The sequence below is a fragment of the Arabidopsis thaliana genome, chromosome 4, assembly GCF_000001735.4.
Source record: "Arabidopsis thaliana chromosome 4, partial sequence".
NCBI lineage: Eukaryota > Viridiplantae > Streptophyta > Magnoliopsida > Brassicales > Brassicaceae > Arabidopsis > Arabidopsis thaliana.
This window is the reverse complement of record NC_003075.7, coordinates 11,691,144-11,711,169: the sequence shown is the minus strand read 5'-3', so window position 1 is coordinate 11,711,169 and position 20,026 is coordinate 11,691,144. Positions and strand designations below refer to the sequence as shown.

The 20,026-nt window shown below is 34.6% G+C and overlaps 5 protein-coding genes and 2 long non-coding RNA genes across 10 annotated transcripts; 6 read left to right on the top strand and 1 right to left on the bottom strand.

Moving 5' to 3' along the window:
• The first annotated feature begins 518 nt into the window (after window positions 1–518).
• Window positions 519–1,116, top strand: SCRL26 (SCR-like 26). The gene is made up of 2 exons (NM_001036616.2): window positions 519–628; window positions 756–1,116. The coding sequence occupies exons 1-2, from the start codon at window positions 562–564 to the stop codon at window positions 950–952; spliced, it is 264 nt and encodes an 87-aa protein (NP_001031693.1). The 5' UTR covers window positions 519–561; the 3' UTR covers window positions 953–1,116.
• A 121-nt stretch (window positions 1,117–1,237) lies between these two features.
• BGLU3 (beta glucosidase 2) lies at window positions 1,238–3,800 on the top strand (the record flags this gene model as incomplete). The annotated part of the gene is made up of 13 exons (NM_118331.2): window positions 1,238–1,360; window positions 1,440–1,503; window positions 1,611–1,660; window positions 1,755–1,830; window positions 1,904–1,975; window positions 2,044–2,131; window positions 2,226–2,478; window positions 2,553–2,668; window positions 2,757–2,980; window positions 3,098–3,129; window positions 3,212–3,299; window positions 3,383–3,479; window positions 3,560–3,800. 13 exons carry the CDS (start codon window positions 1,238–1,240, stop codon window positions 3,798–3,800), a joined length of 1,524 nt encoding a protein of 507 aa, NP_193941.2.
• Window positions 3,801–5,127: 1,327 nt separating this feature from the next.
• AT4G22090 (Pectin lyase-like superfamily protein) lies at window positions 5,128–7,167 on the top strand (the record flags this gene model as incomplete). The annotated part of the gene is made up of 4 exons (NM_118330.1): window positions 5,128–5,847; window positions 5,941–6,044; window positions 6,209–6,347; window positions 6,946–7,167. 4 exons carry the CDS (start codon window positions 5,128–5,130, stop codon window positions 7,165–7,167), a joined length of 1,185 nt encoding a protein of 394 aa, NP_193940.1.
• Window positions 7,168–8,384: 1,217 nt separating this feature from the next.
• Window positions 8,385–10,615, top strand: RHS14 (root hair specific 14). The gene is made up of 4 exons (NM_118329.4): window positions 8,385–9,336; window positions 9,436–9,539; window positions 9,624–9,762; window positions 10,215–10,615. The coding sequence occupies exons 1-4, from the start codon at window positions 8,617–8,619 to the stop codon at window positions 10,434–10,436; spliced, it is 1,185 nt and encodes a 394-aa protein (NP_193939.1). The 5' UTR covers window positions 8,385–8,616; the 3' UTR covers window positions 10,437–10,615.
• Window positions 10,616–10,742: 127 nt separating this feature from the next.
• AT4G07050 lies at window positions 10,743–11,349 on the bottom strand. The gene has a single exon (NR_142083.1). It is a non-coding gene; the product is annotated as an other RNA (long non-coding RNA).
• On the top strand, window positions 11,071–11,349 carry AT4G07045. The gene has a single exon (NR_142082.1). It is a non-coding gene; the product is annotated as an other RNA (long non-coding RNA).
• Window positions 11,350–16,579: 5,230 nt separating this feature from the next.
• WRKY31 (WRKY DNA-binding protein 31) lies at window positions 16,580–19,998 on the top strand. Of its 4 annotated transcripts, NM_001341528.1 has the most exons (8): window positions 16,600–16,647; window positions 16,762–16,771; window positions 16,863–17,166; window positions 17,392–17,490; window positions 17,736–17,897; window positions 18,457–18,849; window positions 18,945–19,058; window positions 19,172–19,911. In NM_001341528.1, the coding sequence occupies exons 3-8, from the start codon at window positions 16,936–16,938 to the stop codon at window positions 19,787–19,789; spliced, it is 1,617 nt and encodes a 538-aa protein (NP_001328882.1). In that variant the 5' UTR covers window positions 16,600–16,647; window positions 16,762–16,771; window positions 16,863–16,935; the 3' UTR covers window positions 19,790–19,911. The 4 variants fall into 4 exon arrangements, with proteins under 4 accessions (NP_001328880.1, NP_567644.1, NP_001328882.1 ...); NM_001341526.1 differs by lacking the exon at window positions 16,762–16,771 and having other exon boundaries at window positions 16,580–16,647; window positions 19,172–19,984; NM_001341527.1 differs by having other exon boundaries at window positions 16,606–16,771; window positions 19,172–19,975.
• Window positions 19,999–20,026: the final 28 nt, after the last annotated feature.

The window sequence follows — 20,026 nt, the reverse complement described above, 5'->3', positions numbered from 1 at the left end:
TAGAATATTAAAAGTACATTAAAGAAAAAATGTACTCCGTTTTTTCTAAAACACATATAATTCACACCATAAAACGTGGCATACTAGGGTTTAGTGGATGGCGATATGAATTTCATGTGCATGACCGTTTTGACACGCATTTAGGTCAATCTAGTGATAAATTTTGGTGATGAGAATCCGTGATATCTGCAAGTTTCCATAATCTCTTATAATTAAAAATATTAACTAATTCATCACAAGCTGTTTAAATCATCTATATTTGACCAATAATATATATTATTATTATTTGTTTTGACAGCTTTGACCAGCAAGCAATACTTTTCAGAAAATTTAAAGATTACCTTTCCAAAACTAATTTAAATTAGCCATTAATTTTGTTTACGTTACAAATCGTTGAATAAGAATTAATAGGTCATTAAGTGAGTACTCTGTACATACTTTCTAATCGCGTTCATATATATAAGTCCTTTAACAAAAAAAGGTAAAAAAATCGTGGTCATATATACACACACATACATCAACTTGTATCATCAGCCAATAATAAGAAACAAGAGAAGAACTATGAGATCTGCTACTTTTTTCTTGGTTTCCTGTGTTCTCATGTCTTTCGTTTTGAGCCATGTTAAAGGTATAATACGTTTTTTCTTTTTTTTTTGCTTTGAACCAAAAAAAACTTGTTGATATGAATTATGAATAACTAGAATCTTTCGTTCAAACTTTAACAATTCTTGTGGTTGATATAAAACAATATATAGAAGTGGAAGCTGGATTGGATCCCATGGCGGCTAACCTACGCGTCCGGAAGGATATATTTATCGGAGGATGCGGCCGGGACGGAAACAAGACATGCATGAAAGACTTTGTTAAGAAAGGAGGTGTGATGAATAAGCCCATTAGTTGCGAGTGTGATAACCTTGGATACGAACATTTATGCCGGTGTAATTTTTCTTGATGTAATTTTCTTCATATCCTTTATTAAAATCTCTAAGAAAAACATAGAAGAAACTAGTTTTATTGTGGTATAATAATAATCTTTAAAGGCCTTAAAAGGCTCATTTCCTTTTAACATTTGTACAAGTTCCTTTCCATATCTATGATTATCAGTGTTTGTCGGTGTGTGTTTCTTTTGAGTCCACGATGACTAATTGTGACACAGACAAGTGTTTCTATTCTCTCGTGAGTCGACAAGTTATTTCCAAAAAATCATGGAACAAAACAGAGAGGGAAAAACAGAGAAATGGAACTGACTTTGTCTCTGTTAACCATTTTTCTGCTTTTCTTTGCATTGTCTGGGAGATGCAGCGACAAGAACGACTTCCCCGAGGGCTTCATTTTTGGATCCGCCACTTCTGCTTATCAGGTTCTTCGGAATTTGATTTTTCAACTTCTAGGGTTATGTCTTTCATTTTTCTGAAGAAGAAATGTTTGGCTTTTGAAAGTGGGAAGGAGCTTTTGATGAAGATGGAAGAAAACCTAGCGTCTGGGATACTTTCCTTCACACTCGTAATTACAAGCTTTTCTTTTGTGTTATGATTTTTAGTTAAATGATAATTAAGCGTCTAGTCTTAGTAAAATTGGTGTTTAACCAATATGCTGTCTTAATTTGACAGGTAACCTAAGTAACGGAGACATAACAAGTGATGGGTACCATAAGTACAAGGTTAGCTTATTCACCAAGCAAACTCTTGAATAGTTAATTACAGAAACATTGGCTTTGTTATTGCACATCAGAGATTCTGCTTTTGCATGTGCAGGAGGATGTGAAGCTCATGGTGGAAACTGGCTTAGATGCCTTCAGATTCTCCATTTCTTGGTCTAGGCTTATACCGAGTAAGAAGTCTTCTTAAACACGCTTAATGTTTTCACGCCGGAACTTTACTTGATGAGCACTTATCTCATTTAGATGGAAGAGGTCCTGTTAATCCCAAGGGTCTACAGTTCTATAAGAACTTCATTCAAGAACTTGTAAGCCATGGTGAGACTACTCATGGATACCAAAAACTTCTGTTGTGTTGAGTTTGGACTTAAAGTAAACTTTTACAGGAATCGAACCACATGTGACACTGTTCCACTACGATCATCCTCAGTATCTTGAAGATGAATATGGAGGATGGATCAACCGCAGAATCATGTAAGGCTAAATAACCTCATTTTAGTAACTTAGTTTTCTTTTCATGCTTCGCAATGTAAAAAAAGAATGGTTGATATAATTCTTGTCATTGCAGCCAAGACTTTACAGCTTATGCAAATGTTTGCTTCAGAGAGTTTGGGCATCACGTCAAATTCTGGACCACGATCAACGAGGCTAATATATTCACTATTGGAGGATACAATGATGGGATCACACCGCCTGGTCGTTGCTCCTCACCGGGTAGAAACTGCTCATCAGGGAACTCTTCAACTGAACCATATATCGTAGGCCATAACTTGCTTCTTGCGCACGCCTCTGCTTCAAGACTGTATAAGCAAAAGTACAAGGTATACATGCTTACACATTTTTATATATTTTACATAATCCTCTCTTGAATGTGTGAGTTACGAGCAACATGCAGGATATGCAAGGAGGTTCTGTGGGATTTAGCTTATTCTCCCTAGGGTTTACACCTTCTACAAGCTCCAAGGATGATGACATTGCAGTTCAAAGAGCCAAAGATTTCTACTTCGGCTGGTGAGTTAGGCAGAAACATAACTTCCAAATTGTAAAACAGATCCAAGGTTCTTAGCTGAAAACAGAACACTCTGTTCTTAAAAATCAGGATGCTTGAGCCTTTTATATTCGGTGACTATCCCGATGAAATGAAAAGAACTGTTGGATCAAGACTGCCAGTTTTCTCAAAGGAAGAATCAGAACAAGTTAAAGGCTCATCTGATTTCATAGGAATCATTCACTATCTTGCAGCTTCGGTCACAAGCATCAAGATCAAACCTTCTATTTCAGGAAACCCGGATTTTTATTCAGACATGGGTGTATCTATGACATGTAGGATCATCAAACTCTATCTTTTGAATAACAAATACAAAGTCTCTGCTTCTTTATTTTTTTTTCTTGATTTTCTTTTGTTGCTAATCATCTCTTCTTTGTTTTACTGCTTTGGAGGGACAGTCCTTGGGAATTTTTCAGCTTTCGAGGTAAGAGTTTCAAGGCTACCAAATTCAGATGCAAAACTTCTCAATCTATATTTCTTAGTTGTTTTGTTCTTGTTTGGAAAAGTATGCTGTTGCTCCATGGGCTATGGAAAGTGTCCTTGAGTATATAAAGCAAAGCTATGGCAATCCTCCTATCTACATTCTTGAAAATGGTCTCTCCTTCTCACTCTTCCTGATCTCTATCTCTTGTTTGTATCTTAGTCTGTTTAATTCTCTTGCCAATGCAAACGAATAGGTACACCGATGAAGCAAGATTTGCAGCTGCAACAAAAGGACACACCAAGGATTGAGTATTTACATGCTTATATTGCTGCTGTTCTCAAATCTATTAGGTAAGTAAAGTTTCTTATTGTATTTTCTTCTTCTCTTCTCTTGTCGATGTACTAAAGATTAAAGATTTTACTACGTGTAGGAATGGATCAGACACGAGAGGTTACTTCATATGGTCATTTATGGATTTATACGAGTTAGTGAAGGGATATGAGTTTAGTTTTGGATTATACTCTGTGAATTTCAGTGATCCTCATCGTACGAGATCTCCAAAACTCTCTGCTCATTGGTACTCTGCTTTTCTCAAGGGCAACACCACTTTTCTTGGTTCTCAAGGCATCATGCAAATGCAGAGCAACTTTTCTTCTTCAGCTTCTTCGTAGTAGTAATGTTGCATTTACTTAATTCTCACGAATATGTTCTAGCGAAAAACATCAGGCCTCTGTTTTACTGTGTTTGAACTGCTTGCCCTTTTAAAGTCTATACGAATTTTATTTTTCCTAAAAACGGCATGCTTTCCTTAGGCCCATGTAATAGTGGGATTATTTTTTACACTGTGACATTAATAATGAGTTCCGTATTTCGTTTCAGCACACCACTCGCTCATATAAAATTATTTGTAATTCGGTTTAATTTCAGCATACCACTCGCTCTTTTTATTTATTTTATTGTCTCATAAAAAATATCAAATATTTGGAAAACAACACATAAATAAATAAAAATATTAAAGAGAAACAAATTACCATAACTATGAATCGCCAAAGTTATGAAAAGAGACCAATTTCTTTAAATATTAATTTTTACCTTTTTAAGGTAACTTCAGTTTGGTTAATTGGAAAACAAAAATTTAGGGGGCGGGGGGGGGGGGGGGGTAAGCAGGGATTTTTTGTCGGGGGAAATAAAATTGATTCCTTAAAACTCTTCAAAGATTTGAAAAAATTAAGGGTGGCAGCTGCCTCATCTTAACTAAGGTAGATCCGCGCCTAGATATCGGCTTGGTTTTTGTTTAGAAGAAAATTCAAAAATATCGAACATATCACAAATGGAGTGTTTGAAGTAAAAGAAACAATAAAAAAAAAATCGTAATGGATTGGTACACGTACGTGAAACACCCCCACCATATAAACATTGTACTAATTAATGTGATACAACTAATCAAACAAAATCTAGAATTTGGATTTTTCCATCGAAGCAAGTCGGCTTGAGAAATGTTCGTGAGAAATGTACATGCAGATGCAGGGGACGGACCCAATAATATTGTTAAATTTGCTAGTGAGATAAAAGACGACACATAATTAATTTTCTGTAAAATTTTAATAAAATTGTATTTTTAAAATCAAAATACAAAAAGGATTTTTAAAAATTTGGAAAACTAAAAAATAAATAAGATAACTAGAAACAAAATAAATTAAATAATGAATGCAAAGAAACTGATCATAGAAGAAAAAGGAAACAAATGAAATAGAGGGTTAGATTTAATTGCTATAACTAATGACTGATTTCATAATTTTAGGGGCTAAACATGGGCCCGCCGTTGAGTATATATATGATCTTGTGCAACAACACCAAAGTCTCACGTCTCACCAATACAAGTTTACCACACCTTCTAATCTGTCCGACACAATATCTCATCTAACACTCCCTTAAGTATACTTGCCGATCTTTTCTCTTTTCTTAGTATCCCTACTCAAACCTTAAACCCATCGGACCATGACTCATTTCACCGTTTCGTGCCTCCTCGTGGCACTATTCTTATGTCAGTCCTTGGTCCATGCCGCATATAACGGTTATTACGGGTATAGCCCCGCGGCTGCACCCTACCCCGCCGAAGAACCTCAGAACATCATGAATCCGGTGGACTCCTGTTGGCGGCTCAAGTCTGACTGGGATGTCAATCGTGAAGACCTAGCAGATTGCGCGGTTGGGTTTGGTTCATCTACCTTGGGTGGCAAGAAAGGTAATATATATGTTGTCACAAACCCTTACGACAATGCACAAAACCCCCACCCAGGTTCTTTGCGGTACGGCGTGATCCAAGCCAAGCCATTGTGGATTACTTTCGCTAAGGATATGGTCATAACCCTAGCGAATGAGCTCATGGTCAATAGCTATAAGACCATAGATGGGCGAGGGGCAAAAGTAGAAATTGCATACGGACCATGCATCACGATACAAGACGTGACGAACGTCATTGTGCATGGGATCAGTATCCACGACTGCAAACCAGGGAAATCTGGAAAGGTGAGGAGCAGCCCGACGCATGTCGGTCACCGTAAGGGATCGGACGGTGATGCCATCACTATTTTTGGTTCGTCGAATGTTTGGATCGATCATTGTTACCTAGCGAGTTGTACGGACGGACTCATCGATGTAATCCATGCTTCCACGGCAATCACTATTTCCAACAACTATTTCACTCAGCATGACAAAGTCAGTTTCAGTTTTTCAAAATCATTAACATAGCTATTTAATGTCTTGGGAAGTTAATATCACATTTTGATATGGGTTGTTATATATGTATAGGTGATGTTGCTCGGACACAACGATAATTTTGTGAAAGATGTGAAAATGAAAGTGACCGTGGCATTCAATCATTTTGGACCAGGACTTGTGGAGAGAATGCCAAGGTAATTACTATTTAATTTTCCTTTCTTTTTTCATCTAAAAAACTAAAATTATTTGCCCAAAAATATTAGAATAACTATTAAGAATTTTTAGAGCAGAATTAGAAATGTAATGATGAGCATACCAAAAAGACATGTAATGATGTAAAATTGTGTGGTGGGTGCAGGGTAAGACGAGGCTACGCTCATGTGGCAAACAATAGATACGATAAATGGATAATGTATGCAATTGGTGGTAGCGCCGATCCCACCATTTTCAGTGAAGGCAACTATTTCATTGCTTCTGATAAATCTTACAGCAAAGAGGTAATTTAATTTTATCCTCCTAATCCAATATTATAATTACATATTTACCCCTCGGATCTGAACATGTAGGCTAGTGATGGATATTATTGCTGTTATTGTATCACCATCTATATATTCAACAAACCAGCATATTGCAAGTTTTAACGAAGAAAAAAAGATAGATTCGAAACTCGACTATTAATACTATTTTGACCTACAAAAAAAAGAGTCATGTTGGTCTTTTTAGCCGAAAGTATTTTTGGACATTTTGGTCCCAATTTCATATTATAGATTAATTCCTAAATTGTTTATGAAAAAGAATGAATTTAGCTCAAAAACAAGAAAGGTAAGTAGACTTTAATTACAATTTTCTTATCCTTTTTTATATATTTTAATATCGGTTTCTAAGGACTGAATAACTGCTTGACCATTATTATTCCACCACCAAAATTTAATCCGCTGATTTTTCCAAATAAATGACGGTAGCTAAGCTAACCATCGGACTGCCTACTTATCTAAACTTCTAGTTTTGGTTATGTAATGATTAATGTCTAAAGATCATTATGCACTTATGATTAATTCATGAAAATAAAATGCTAAGCATAACTAAAATAAACAGGTGACGAAGAGAGAAGTAAAAGGAGGATGGAACAATTGGAGATGGAGAACCTCAAACGATGTTTTCAAGAACGGAGCTTTCTTCGTACCTTCTGGTTATGGCAGCATTCCGCTACCGTACAGTTCTGCTCAGCGATTCACAGTCGCTCCCGGAAACTTGGTTCCTTCTTTAACCGCAGACGCTGGCCCTCTAAACTGCAACCGCAACGGTCCTTGTTATTAGTATTCAATACTCTTTTCACGAGATGCATCTAATTATTTTCTAGTATAGCACGTTACTTTTCGTTTTTAACTTAGTTGATCTATATATGTTGTGGTCTGGATTTGCTACACATGTAGCACTGGTGTACTAGTTATGAAAGATGATAAACGTCAAGAGTTTAATTTGTAAGAAATAAATTTTGTGTATCTATTTGCGTTTTCTCTCGAACCTGATTTATTGACGGTTTTGGTTCAGTCCGGATTTTTTGATCATATAAATACTGCAATATATGATTGAGTACAGCGGACAACAAATATTAAAACGTATGATCGTTAAAGTTTATATTGGTGCTGTGCTCAAATCCGTTAAAATTTCTTATTTTATCATCTTCTTCTCTTCTACGTGTACTAAGAAAAAAGATTTTACTACGTCCGTCTGTAGGAATGGATCAGACACGAGAGGTTACTTCGTATGGTCATTTATGGATTTATACGAGATAGTAAAGGGATACGAGTTTAGTTTTGGATTATACTCTGCGAATTTCAGTGATTTTCATCGTAAGAGAACTCCCAAACTCTCTGCTCATTGTTACTCTGCTTTTCTCAGTGGCAACATCACTTTTCTTGGTTCTCAAGGCATCACGCAATTGCAGAGGAACTTCTCTTCTTCATCTTCTTCGTAGTAATCTTTTGAATTTAGTTTATTCTCATGAATCTGATTCCTTCAGATTTAGCGAAAACCATGTGAATTGTGCCGAACGAAATCTCATCTTTTAGGGAGAACCCTCAGACCTCTCTGTTTTACTGTGTTTGAATTGCTTGCCGTTTTAAAGTCTATCATCCTAATTTTGTTTTTCCTTAAAACGGTATGCTTTCCTTGATCTCACGTAATAGTGGGATTTCTTTTTTCTTTTTTCACACTGTGACCCTAATGTATTACATAATTTTCAACACACCACTCGCTCATATAAAATTATTTGTAATTCTGTTTAATTTAGGTTTGGTATGATTCCATTTTTGGCTTGATACCGGTTCGGTTTTTGCTTAAAAGAAAACTAAAAAAAAAAAAAAAAGCAAACATAAGAAATGGAGTGTTTGAAGTAAAAGAAACAAAAAATAGTAATGGATTGGTACACGTACATAAAACACCCCATCAGATAAACATTATACTAATTAATGTAATGTAATACAATTAACTAAACAAAATACATTAAGACTTTGGAATTTTCCATCCAACAAGTCGGCTTGAGAAATGTTCGTGGGGAAGCACGAACATGTGATCTTGTGCAACAACACCAAAGTCTCACCAATACAACTTTGATCTTTAGGCCAATATTAGGAAAAGATCGTGTTTACCACACCTTCTAATCTTTCCGACACAATCTCTCATCTAAACACTTCCTTAAGTACTTGCCCATCTTTTCTCTTTTCTTAGTATCGATCCCTACTCAAACCATAAACCCACCCAACCATGACTCTTTTCACCGTTTCGTGCCTCCTCGTGGTACTATTCTTATGTCATTCCTTGGTCCATGCCGAAAATAATGGTTATTACGGGTATACCCCCACGGTTGCCAACTACCTCCCCGAGAAACCGCAGAACATCATGAATCCGGTGGACTCCTGTTGGCGGCTCAAGTCTGACTGGGCTGCCAATCGTAAAGACCTAGCGGATTGCGTGGTTGGATTCGGTTCATCTACCTTGGGCGGAAAGAAAGGTAATTTATACGTTGTCACAAACCCTTACGACAATGCACAGAATCCTCAACCAGGTTCTTTGCGGTACGGCGTGATCCAAGCCAAACCATTGTGGATCACTTTCGCTAAGGATATGGTCATAACCCTAGAAAATGAGCTCATGGTCAATAGCTATAAAACCATTGATGGGAGAGGGGCAAAAGTAGAAATCGCATACGGACCATGCATCACGATACAAGACGTGACGAACGTAATCGTGCACGGGATCAGCATCCACGACTGCAAACCGGGGAAGTACGGTATGGTGAGGAGTAGCCCGACGCATGTTGGTCACCGTAAGGGATCGGACGGTGATGCGATCGCTATTTTCGGTTCATCGAATATTTGGATCGATCATTGTTACCTAGCGAGTTGTACGGACGGGCTCATCGATGTGATCCATGCTTCCACGGGAATCACTATTTCCAACAACTATTTCACTCAGCATGACAAAGTCAGTTTCAGTTTATAAAATCATTAGTAATATAGCTAATTAATGTCTCGAGCAATATATATCACATTTTTATATTGGTTGCTATTTATGTATATATAGGTGATGTTACTTGGGCACAACGATGATTTTGTGCAAGATGTGAAAATGAAAGTGACCGTGGCATTCAATCATTTTGGACCAGGACTTGTGGAGAGAATGCCAAGGTAATTAGAAAATAAAATAATTATTAAGAATTTTTAATGCAGAATTAGACATGTAATAATGTAAAAAAAGTTTGGTGGGTGCAGAGTAAGACGAGGGTACGCTCATGTGGCAAACAATAGATACGATAAATGGATAATGTATGCAATTGGTGGTAGCGCCGATCCAACCATTTTTAGTGAAGGCAACTATTTCATTGCTTCTGATAAATCTAACAGCAAAGAGGTAATTAAATTTTATCCTCTTAACTCAATATTATAATTACATATATACGCATCGGATCTAAACATGTAGGCTAGTGATGGATATTATTGCTGTTATTGTATCACATCTATATTCAACAAATCAGCATATTGCATCTTTTGACAAAGAAAAAAATAACGATTCGAAATTTCGACTATCAATACTATTTGACCTAGAAAAAAAGAGAGTCATATATGTTGGTCTTTTAGGCCGAAAGTATTTTTTTTTTTTTAAATGAGGTTAGCTGAAAAACAAGAAAGGTAAGTAGAAATACTCTAGTCTGAATTAGGTTGAGTTGGACCGATTGATATTCTATATTTTGGTTACACGTCTAACCAATTTTTGGTTATATATAATGATTAATGTCTAAAGACCATGATTCACCTATGATTAATTCATGAAAATAAAATGCTAAGCATAATTAAAATAAACAGGTGACGAAGAGAGAAGTAAAAGGAGGATGGAACAATTGGAGATGGAGAACCTCAAAAGATGTTTTCAAGAACGGAGCTTACTTCGTACCTTCTGGTTATGGCAGCATTTCGCTACCTTACAGTTCTGCTCAGCGATTCACAGTAGCTCCGGGAAACTTGGTTCCTTCTTTAACTGCAGACGCTGGCCCTCTAAACTGCAACCGCAACGGCCCTTGTTATTAGTATTCATACTCTTTTCACGAGATGCATCTAATTTCTGGTATAGCACGTTAATTTTCTTTTTTTACTTAGTTGAACTATATATGTTTTGGTCTGGACTTGCTACATGTAGCACTGGTTATGAAAGATGAGAAACGTCAAGAGTTTGTAAGAAAAGAATGAAAATTTTATTTATTTTGTGTATACATAATTACATATACATATGAGATTTTTTTTTTTTATAATCCAGTCTAGATAACTTGATATTTTGTTTTTCTTTGCAAGAAAAGTAAAATCCCTTATCAATTGGACTGACCCGACTCTTATGTACTTACCAACAACTTACCAGCTTTATTTTTTGGTAAAAACAAAGTGTTTCTGAGCAGCTTGTTTTGCTATGGGGTATTTAGAGCACCTCCAATGGGAGGCTGTAATGCAATTTTTGTGAGGCTCTCTTGATATTTTCGATGAAAAATTAATCAAAACTAAATTAAAATGAGAGAGGCGGACACGTGTCCAAAGCAAACAAATTCTCAATATTTCGTTTTTCACTTTTTCAATGGCGTTAATACATGGTTCGATTCCTGGTACGTCTGCGGTTCGATTGGGTTTTTCAACCTCAGTGTCACCGAGAATATTTCTCAATGTTCCGGTGGTGAAGCAGGGTTGGAGGGATTCGTGTCGGAGAGAGGTTTTAAGAGCAATGGTGCAGGAGACAGTTCGGGTTGTTTGTTTTTTCTGTTGAAGGGGAGAGAGATGATGTGTACCGTATATGGGACTTGTGCAAGATCACAAAGAGAAGAACAATGAAGGATTTTGACATGGTCAAACTCGACATGGTCCGTGGCTACTTATGTGTGTGACTTGAGTTCTCCATGTTTTGCAATTAAGAACCGTTGGTGACAAATGGATTAGAGGCACTCAGTTTTGGCACCACAAGTAGTACATCTTGTTTCAAACATAAAGTCTTGTACTATATTGAAAGATACTTCATTTTGAATGTCTTGTATCAAACATAACCATATATTGAATGATTGTACATCTTGTTTCAAACAAAACCTCTTCTTCTTGTTTTATACAGAGACACAAACAACACTTCTACACAACACTTCTTGTTTTACAAAGACACAACCAACATTTATTCTTGTTTTTACAAAGACAAAACACTTCTTGTTTTACAAAGACACAAACAACACTAGTTCTTGTTTTTACAGAGACAAAACATATTTTTTAATTTCCACATCTTTTAAATAATATTTTTACTTATGTATGTTTAATGTTTAATATTTTATGAATTACAATAATTATTAAATTTTATGAAATAAAATAATTTTAAAATAATATTTTTTTTTCAGAGAACCTCTATAAGAGAGACTACCATTGAAGTATGAAAACCTAGAAAAAATAATCAAAAGCTCTTTTATAATTTTTCAAAAAGTTTTAATCATAAAAAATGGAGAGAGCCCCTCCATAAGGTCTCTCCATTGGAGATGCTTTTAGTTCTTGCCATAAAACTTACATCTATTTGTGAATATTTTAGTTTAAAAAACTTATATTATTTGTGAATATTTTATTTCGGATATCGATAGACTTTGACTTTGGTTGATTATGATTTATGAACTATGGACTATTAACATGACAAACAAAAACTGAAGACTTTTAAGTGTTCTCTTTAAATAATCTAAATTTTGCAAGCTCTATCCTGCCCATCCTTTATGTTTCTGTCTAATTTATTAGTGTTTTTACAATTAAACTTTCCTACATATTAGAAAACTAAAATTTTATAATTTGTGAATTCATGTTAGCTACTTAGCTCTAACTTTATTTATACTCAAATTAAGTATCGTTCCAAATTCTCCATGTTTATTATCATATAAATTCTGCCTAAGTGCTTCAGTTTTCTATTTGCCACAGTCAATTAAAACTTCAACTAAATGATGAAATTCAATTTTTTGAAATTTGAAGTGTTATTCTTTTCACAATAAAGATCGGCATTTTTTTCTTGTTTTATATCAACAAAACCGGCACTTTTTTCTTTTTTCAAGACTGGCAATTATAACGGGGGTATAAAATTGAACAAATTATAGACTCTAAATTATTTCATATGTATATTTTCAGTTTAGGCACTCGGTTGACTAAGACTTGTATCCCAAGATGCACGTTAGCTTATTGCATCCTAGCTGACGTATAAGCTAGAGAATCAAACACACATTGGTCAATGCAGCTGCACTAATTTAATAAAAAATCTGTGTAATGTAGTTCGATTTGTTCCGTTATGTGTGATACATTTTATATTCTCTGATTTTTTTTTTTCTTTTCTCTTTTGGATAATTCAAAGTACATAACATGAATTTTGACATATTCTGTCAGTAACTAAAAGTTAGCGGTGATGAAAATCACTATTTACTGCAGTTCTATCTATGACCATGATGTCTTGAACCATGTAATGAATGACACAACTTAGTTCTTGATTAGACATTAATTATATTATTTTTTGGTTTCTTGCCACAAGATAGTTCTTGAATAGTTTTTAATTTTCTTTTTATATATGCAGTCTACAGATATAGCTGTATAGTAGTGGAATAGGGCACACATGTTATAAATATGGCCATTTGAGGTGTCAAACATTGGTAAGACGATGAAAAAGAACTGAGAGTGTTTTGTTTTTTTGGAGAGAACCGTCAGTTCATTGATTTCACCTTCGAAATGATCATTGCAAAAGATTTCAACATCCTTTTGAATTTCACTTTGTACTTAATAAAATTGTTTTAAGAATGTCAACTTGTAAGCTATACTAGTTATAATGACTTAAAAACAAGTTATGGACGGGTTGGTTTTCTATCAAAATTTGGACTATTTCTCAACTGTGTATGTCATATTGACACTTTCTGAATTTTAGTTAATTATATTGGATATATCAAAGAGACTGAATGGGTTGATTTTCACTCAATTCAACTTCTCATTTAAAAACTAAAAAGTTGGTACGCCATTATTGTAAGATAGCGAAACATGCATTTAGACTACAAGAAATTCGTAATATTGTATAGCAGCAAAAGAAGACTTGGAACCTCTGATATCGTTGAGTAATATGGGTTGTATGAATTCTTTTTGAAGTCAGTGTTAGTAATTAACTTTGTAATGTTTCCTTTGATATCGTGTTAAACATATAAAGAAGAAAACTCACAAATCATCTCTCTAATTACTATATATGTATAGTTAGAAAATATATATTTTAGCAACTTCATGTAATTAAAATATATGTTTTGTGCTCCAAGAGAGGACTAATTAGTATTAAATTGATGGTATTGATACTTAATGATTGCCTCTATCTCTTATTTTATGTTTTAAATCCTCAATACCTATGATGAATCCCTATTGACAAATGCTTGTTTAATTTGATTTTTAAGTATATAAACCGTCTCGTTTCTCTTTAGGGCATATTTGATTAGGTTTTTTAGTTAATCATCATGTATTTTATTTGCAATTACAAGTTTCTTGGTTCGCTATTAATTATTTTAATTATTTTTTGTTTAACCTTTGTAAAAATCTAAAATCTATATTACCCATCTTAGATTAGAAGGATTCATTTCCCGTATCTTTAGCATGTGAGAACTAGTCCTTATGGTTCACTACTATATATAATGTTTACACTTCACGGTGCACTTGCATATTAGTAAAACTCGATCAGATCAATACGGGAAATGTAAAATTAAACGCACTCCAAAACAGTAATTTATTTTTAATAAACATGAATCAGTACTGGTTATACTTATTACCCAAGATAGTCTGACTACTACTTGAATCTTCAAGCCAAATGATTACCAAAGAGAACAGAGAACAAAACGCTGAAATCTTTCTTTAAGTAGTCATTGGTCTAGGAACTGTTTATGTTTTCTCTTCTTTTTTTCTTTCAGTAATTTAATATTCCAAGAAATTGAAGATAATCAATCACTCGATACAAATTATTTATACAAAACTAAGAAAAGAAAGTCAAAGGAAGTGATCGGGTTCTACGGTATGAATGTCAACAAATCATATATATGAAAGTTAGTAAATTTTTTTTATATGATTGACACATCATCATTTTAACATTTGTCATATGTTTATTAAATAATTAATGTAATGAATTATTAATTATAGGTTAGTGATACATTTATTATTCAATTTTATATATTATTTTATTATATATTCAATATACTATTACTGAATTTATTTTAATATTAAAAGATTTTTCAATAAAATCATTTTAATAGTTTTTTTATACTTAAAGATTTTTTTGTAATCCAAACTCAAAGTATGATTATATAATAATCGTGGATTAGCTAATGATTTGAGTAGGTTATTCTCTTAAATTGATATTTATATAATAAATCACTAAGAGTGCATAATACGTACGAAGCTCCATCATCAAATTCTTAGGATTGTAGAATCGAACACTACCCTCTGCTAGATGAACGTTGTTTAAACCGCGACGTAGCGCGGATGATCACCTAGTATAAGTTAATTCTTGGAACTACTTTGAGGGACACAGTGGGGAAGCCTATTAGGCACTCTTACCTGTAAACGAAGCCAACCTCATTTTGTTGATTTTGACTTTATATGTTTTCTTTTATTTTTATTATTTTTCTTATGTTAAAATATATCAAAAAAGTTACGCAGTTAAAACAATTAATTTCTTATTTTAGCAAGACAAGAAATTAACATACGTTAAGAAAAAATAGCGATATACTTAAAATTTTCTCTAAACTATAGTTTCTGCATATAGTGAGACATTATCCAATATATATATTTATATATATAATATGATCGGGACTTTATATTCTTCTATATATTTTAAACATTATGAAATTTCCCCAAAAATAGTACTATTCATTAGATGTTTGTGCATATAACAAAGTGAAACCAACAATGGTTACATATTTTTGTGTTAATATCTTTTATTTTTTTTGTGCGTTTATACTTGTTAGTTTTAGTACATGACTTCTTATAATAATCACGAAAATCCTTTTAAAGTGCCATTTATGAGATATGCTTCTATGATAAATCGGAAGGATGAGATTCTTTATGTGAAAGTTCAAACTCTTATTTTCTTTCTTACCGAAATCTACAAAACCTGAACAATGGAATATATGATAGGATGAGAAGGTACTTGTTTGAAATACCTAGTTATTCAATATTACTTGTTTAGGGTTCACTTTCTAATTAGTTTGCTCGACGTACGTCGGTTTAAAGTTTATTTCCTCCAAACTAAAAGGTTTCACACACACGAACACAACTATATGCACATGTGCGTACGGCTTACGTTATGTATCAATACATACTAGTTAAAAAAAAAAAACTAGTAATGCACTGTACCGTCTATTAAACGAGTCTCAACAAAATTAAGAATTGGTTGTAAGAATATTCTTTTGCCATAAAAACGTATTTTTAATCACGTGAAAGGTGCCGATCTAGTTGCTAGCGGTGTCTTTTTTTTCCAATCCTTTGATCTAATATTAGAAATAGTCAAAAATATTTCTTAAAATGAGGAAAAACTAAACCTGAATAAGATCCATTAATAACTGATTTCCAATTTGTATAAAAATAGCTTTTCTAGAAATCACCTACTTTTCGCCGCATTTCAATTTCTTTGTGTGTATATTGACATGTTCAATGAGATTTTCAAATTTAGTTAAGAAAATCCAAAAACATTCATAAATATTTTCTTAAGAAGAGAAATTTGACTTTTTAATATCTTAAGAAAATTATCTAGATATATTAGTGTAATGGATTTGATTTATCTAAAATCACACACGTCTATGAGTTCCGTACCAATATAGCTAAAACTTAATTAAATCAATAGACATAGAGCATGGAGTTGAAATATATAAAACAAAAGCAATATGGAGTCTTTTAGTTTTCATTTGAAACACCACGCAGTTTTATCATTACTCGAATCATAAAACAGCAGCATGTTTGTTAAGACAATAGAAAGACCAAATGTAAACGTGCAATATGTCTATTAGATTATGGGACCCATGTTCCTCCTATAATGTCAGGTGGCAGACACATGACGCAGACTCTGACGCTTTTTAACAAAACCAAAAGTCTCCACGAAACTTCCTACAAGATTCTTCTATCTTAAACCTAAATATACATTTATATAATCTATATAATTGATAAATGATAAAATACAATTTGGAGAGATATTTGAGTCGACGCCAAAACCCTTTTTGTAGGCGAATCATCTGGACCGGTAAGAGACTCTCTCATCGATAATAACCACATAATTTAATCAAACTCTTTCTCTCTCTTTCTAAGATCTTTTGCTTTGCTCTTTTCCTTTTTGATCTTCCTATATATGGAGAAGCACCAAAACGGTACTTACTATACGATACTGTACGGATCCATCAAACTGGATTAATTATCAAAACGTACATTTTTATCTTACCTGGCAAGTTACATTCCTAGGGTTTTGGAGAATCCAATCAACAACAAAGAAAATAATCATCGTTACAATAATCAGTATCACGCACAGACTTAGATGTTCCGGTTTCCAGTGAGTCTAGGCGGTTCACGTGACGAAGACCGTCACGATCAGATCACACCGTTGGATGACCATCGTGTGGTGGTTGATGAGGTTGACTTCTTCTCAGAGAAGAGAGATAGGGTTTCACGTGAGAACATCAACGACGACGACGACGAAGGCAATAAGGTTCTCATCAAAATGGAGGGTTCACGAGTTGAAGAAAACGATCGTTCCAGAGATGTCAATGTAAGTATAGTTGATTTTCTCCTAATTTTTGCTATCGATATTAAATGATTTATTTTATTTCTTATATGTGTTGAAATATATTTCTTTGGTTGGTGAGATGTGATGTGAATGCTCATAACACTAGCAACAATTATTTTGCAAACAGTTAATTTTATTATTTTTACATTACTACACAGATAAACTGAATCTGGTTAATGTATTAATACTGTGTAAATATATATATAGATCGGTCTGAATCTTCTGACCGCGAATACGGGAAGCGATGAGTCAACGGTGGATGATGGACTATCAATGGATATGGAAGATAAACGTGCAAAGATTGAGGTACCTTTTTTTTTTTTTTTTTACTCGTTTTCCATTTTAATCTGTAACTAATTTATCCACGAACACAAAATACTACATCCTTCTAACTCCACTGAATGCTGTTTGGTTCGAGAGCAGTAAAATTAATTGAAAAGACCTAAAAGCACAAATTTTCAATAGATTACTGTTCAAAATTTGGGAGACGTTTAGTTTTTTTTTCTCGTTCTAATATGTATATGTCTTTGGTTGTAATAAATGAAATGAAGAACGCACAACTACAAGAAGAGCTCAAGAAGATGAAAATAGAGAATCAAAGGCTAAGAGATATGTTGAGCCAAGCGACGACCAACTTCAATGCCTTACAAATGCAACTTGTTGCCGTCATGAGGCAACAAGAACAACGTAACTCTTCACAAGATCATCTCCTGGTAATGTTACAATAATTTACTTTTTTACTTAGATCTAAATCTTTATCCCTCTAAAATATACATATATTTTATATATGTATCCGTTAAATCGTGTCAGTAAAAAATATATAGATCGATCTCCAAACCGTATTCATTGAATCCTCTATAGCTTTTTGGCATACTACTACTACATGAACTATGTGGACAATCCAAAAGGTTGTATAGTTGATCAATGGTTGTGTTCGTTGTTAAAAAATATATTTCTTACCAACTCTATGTATTTTTGGTCGTAATAAACGTTATAAATTTGAAATTTTTGATCTTAAGTAAAGTAACGTCGGCGCATGAGATTTATATATCTAGAAAACGAAGTGTTTTCGATAATCGGTACATACACACAAATCCAAACACGTAATCCATTGACTAAATTATTTCATGATCTTTCTGAAAAGTATCATTCTTATTTAACTATAAAAAAAACAAATCCTCAGTCGCTTTGTATTTTATTTGTTTAGCTAAGTATTAGTTATAAATAATGCAGAAAGAGTAATATGCACTTCTATATATTAACTTAACTTAGGCTCAGGAGAGCAAAGCAGAAGGAAGGAAACGGCAGGAACTGCAAATCATGGTGCCAAGGCAGTTCATGGACCTTGGGCCGTCGTCTGGAGCAGCAGAGCATGGAGCCGAAGTGTCATCTGAAGAGAGGACAACGGTTCGTTCAGGTTCTCCTCCTTCGCTTCTAGAAAGTTCCAATCCCCGAGAGAACGGAAAGAGGTTGCTTGGAAGAGAAGAAAGCTCAGAGGAATCAGAGTCTAACGCCTGGGGAAACCCTAACAAAGTCCCCAAACATAATCCATCCTCTAGCAATAGCAATGGAAACAGAAACGGAAATGTTATTGATCAGTCGGCCGCAGAAGCCACCATGCGGAAAGCCCGTGTCTCAGTTCGTGCCCGATCTGAAGCTGCCATGGTAACCTAAATCCCTCTAATGGTAGCTAGGCATAGGCTTATATTTGATCATAAATTTTAACGGTTATATTTTAATGTTGTTAACTTGTTCTATAGATAAGCGATGGATGTCAATGGAGAAAGTACGGACAAAAAATGGCTAAAGGAAACCCGTGTCCGCGGGCTTATTATCGTTGCACAATGGCCGGTGGATGTCCAGTTCGCAAGCAAGTACGTATGCTTTTACATTTTACGTCGGCATGATTATATAAAAATATAATTAAGATCTACTATATAATTTGCGTTTGAAACAAAGGAAGCCGTAACCAATGATGTCTTAACAGGTGCAGCGTTGCGCAGAAGACAGATCTATTCTCATAACCACCTACGAAGGAAACCACAACCATCCACTCCCACCAGCCGCTACGGCCATGGCCTCAACAACCACCGCAGCTGCAAGCATGCTCCTCTCGGGCTCAATGTCGAGTCAAGACGGTTTAATGAACCCAACAAACCTCCTAGCTCGAGCTATCTTGCCTTGCTCCTCAAGCATGGCTACAATCTCAGCCTCCGCACCATTCCCAACCATCACATTGGACCTCACCAATTCACCCAACGGTAACAACCCTAATATGACCACTAATAACCCGTTGATGCAGTTCGCTCAACGGCCCGGTTTCAACCCGGCAGTTTTGCCTCAAGTGGTTGGTCAAGCTATGTACAATAACCAACAACAGTCCAAGTTTTCTGGTTTACAGTTACCGGCTCAGCCACTGCAGATCGCGGCCACTTCCTCGGTGGCCGAGAGCGTTAGTGCTGCCAGTGCAGCAATTGCGTCCGATCCAAACTTTGCGGCGGCTCTAGCGGCAGCGATCACGTCCATTATGAACGGTTCCAGTCATCAAAATAATAACACCAATAATAATAATGTGGCTACGAGCAACAATGACAGTAGGCAATAAGAGTTTTCATTTTGATGGTCGATTTTTTTTTTTTGGGTACTTTGTTTTGAGTTTCGGATGTGTAATTCTACGTATTTTGTTGGTTTAGCTTTTATCCGTGGACAACAAGCTAGGGTCTTAAGAACATGTCTTTTTTTCCTGTTCTTCATGTAAGATCAACGATTTTGTTTGGAAATTAAATCTCTATCTAAAATATATTTTCTTCTATATAAACTCACACATATTTATTTATGTAAT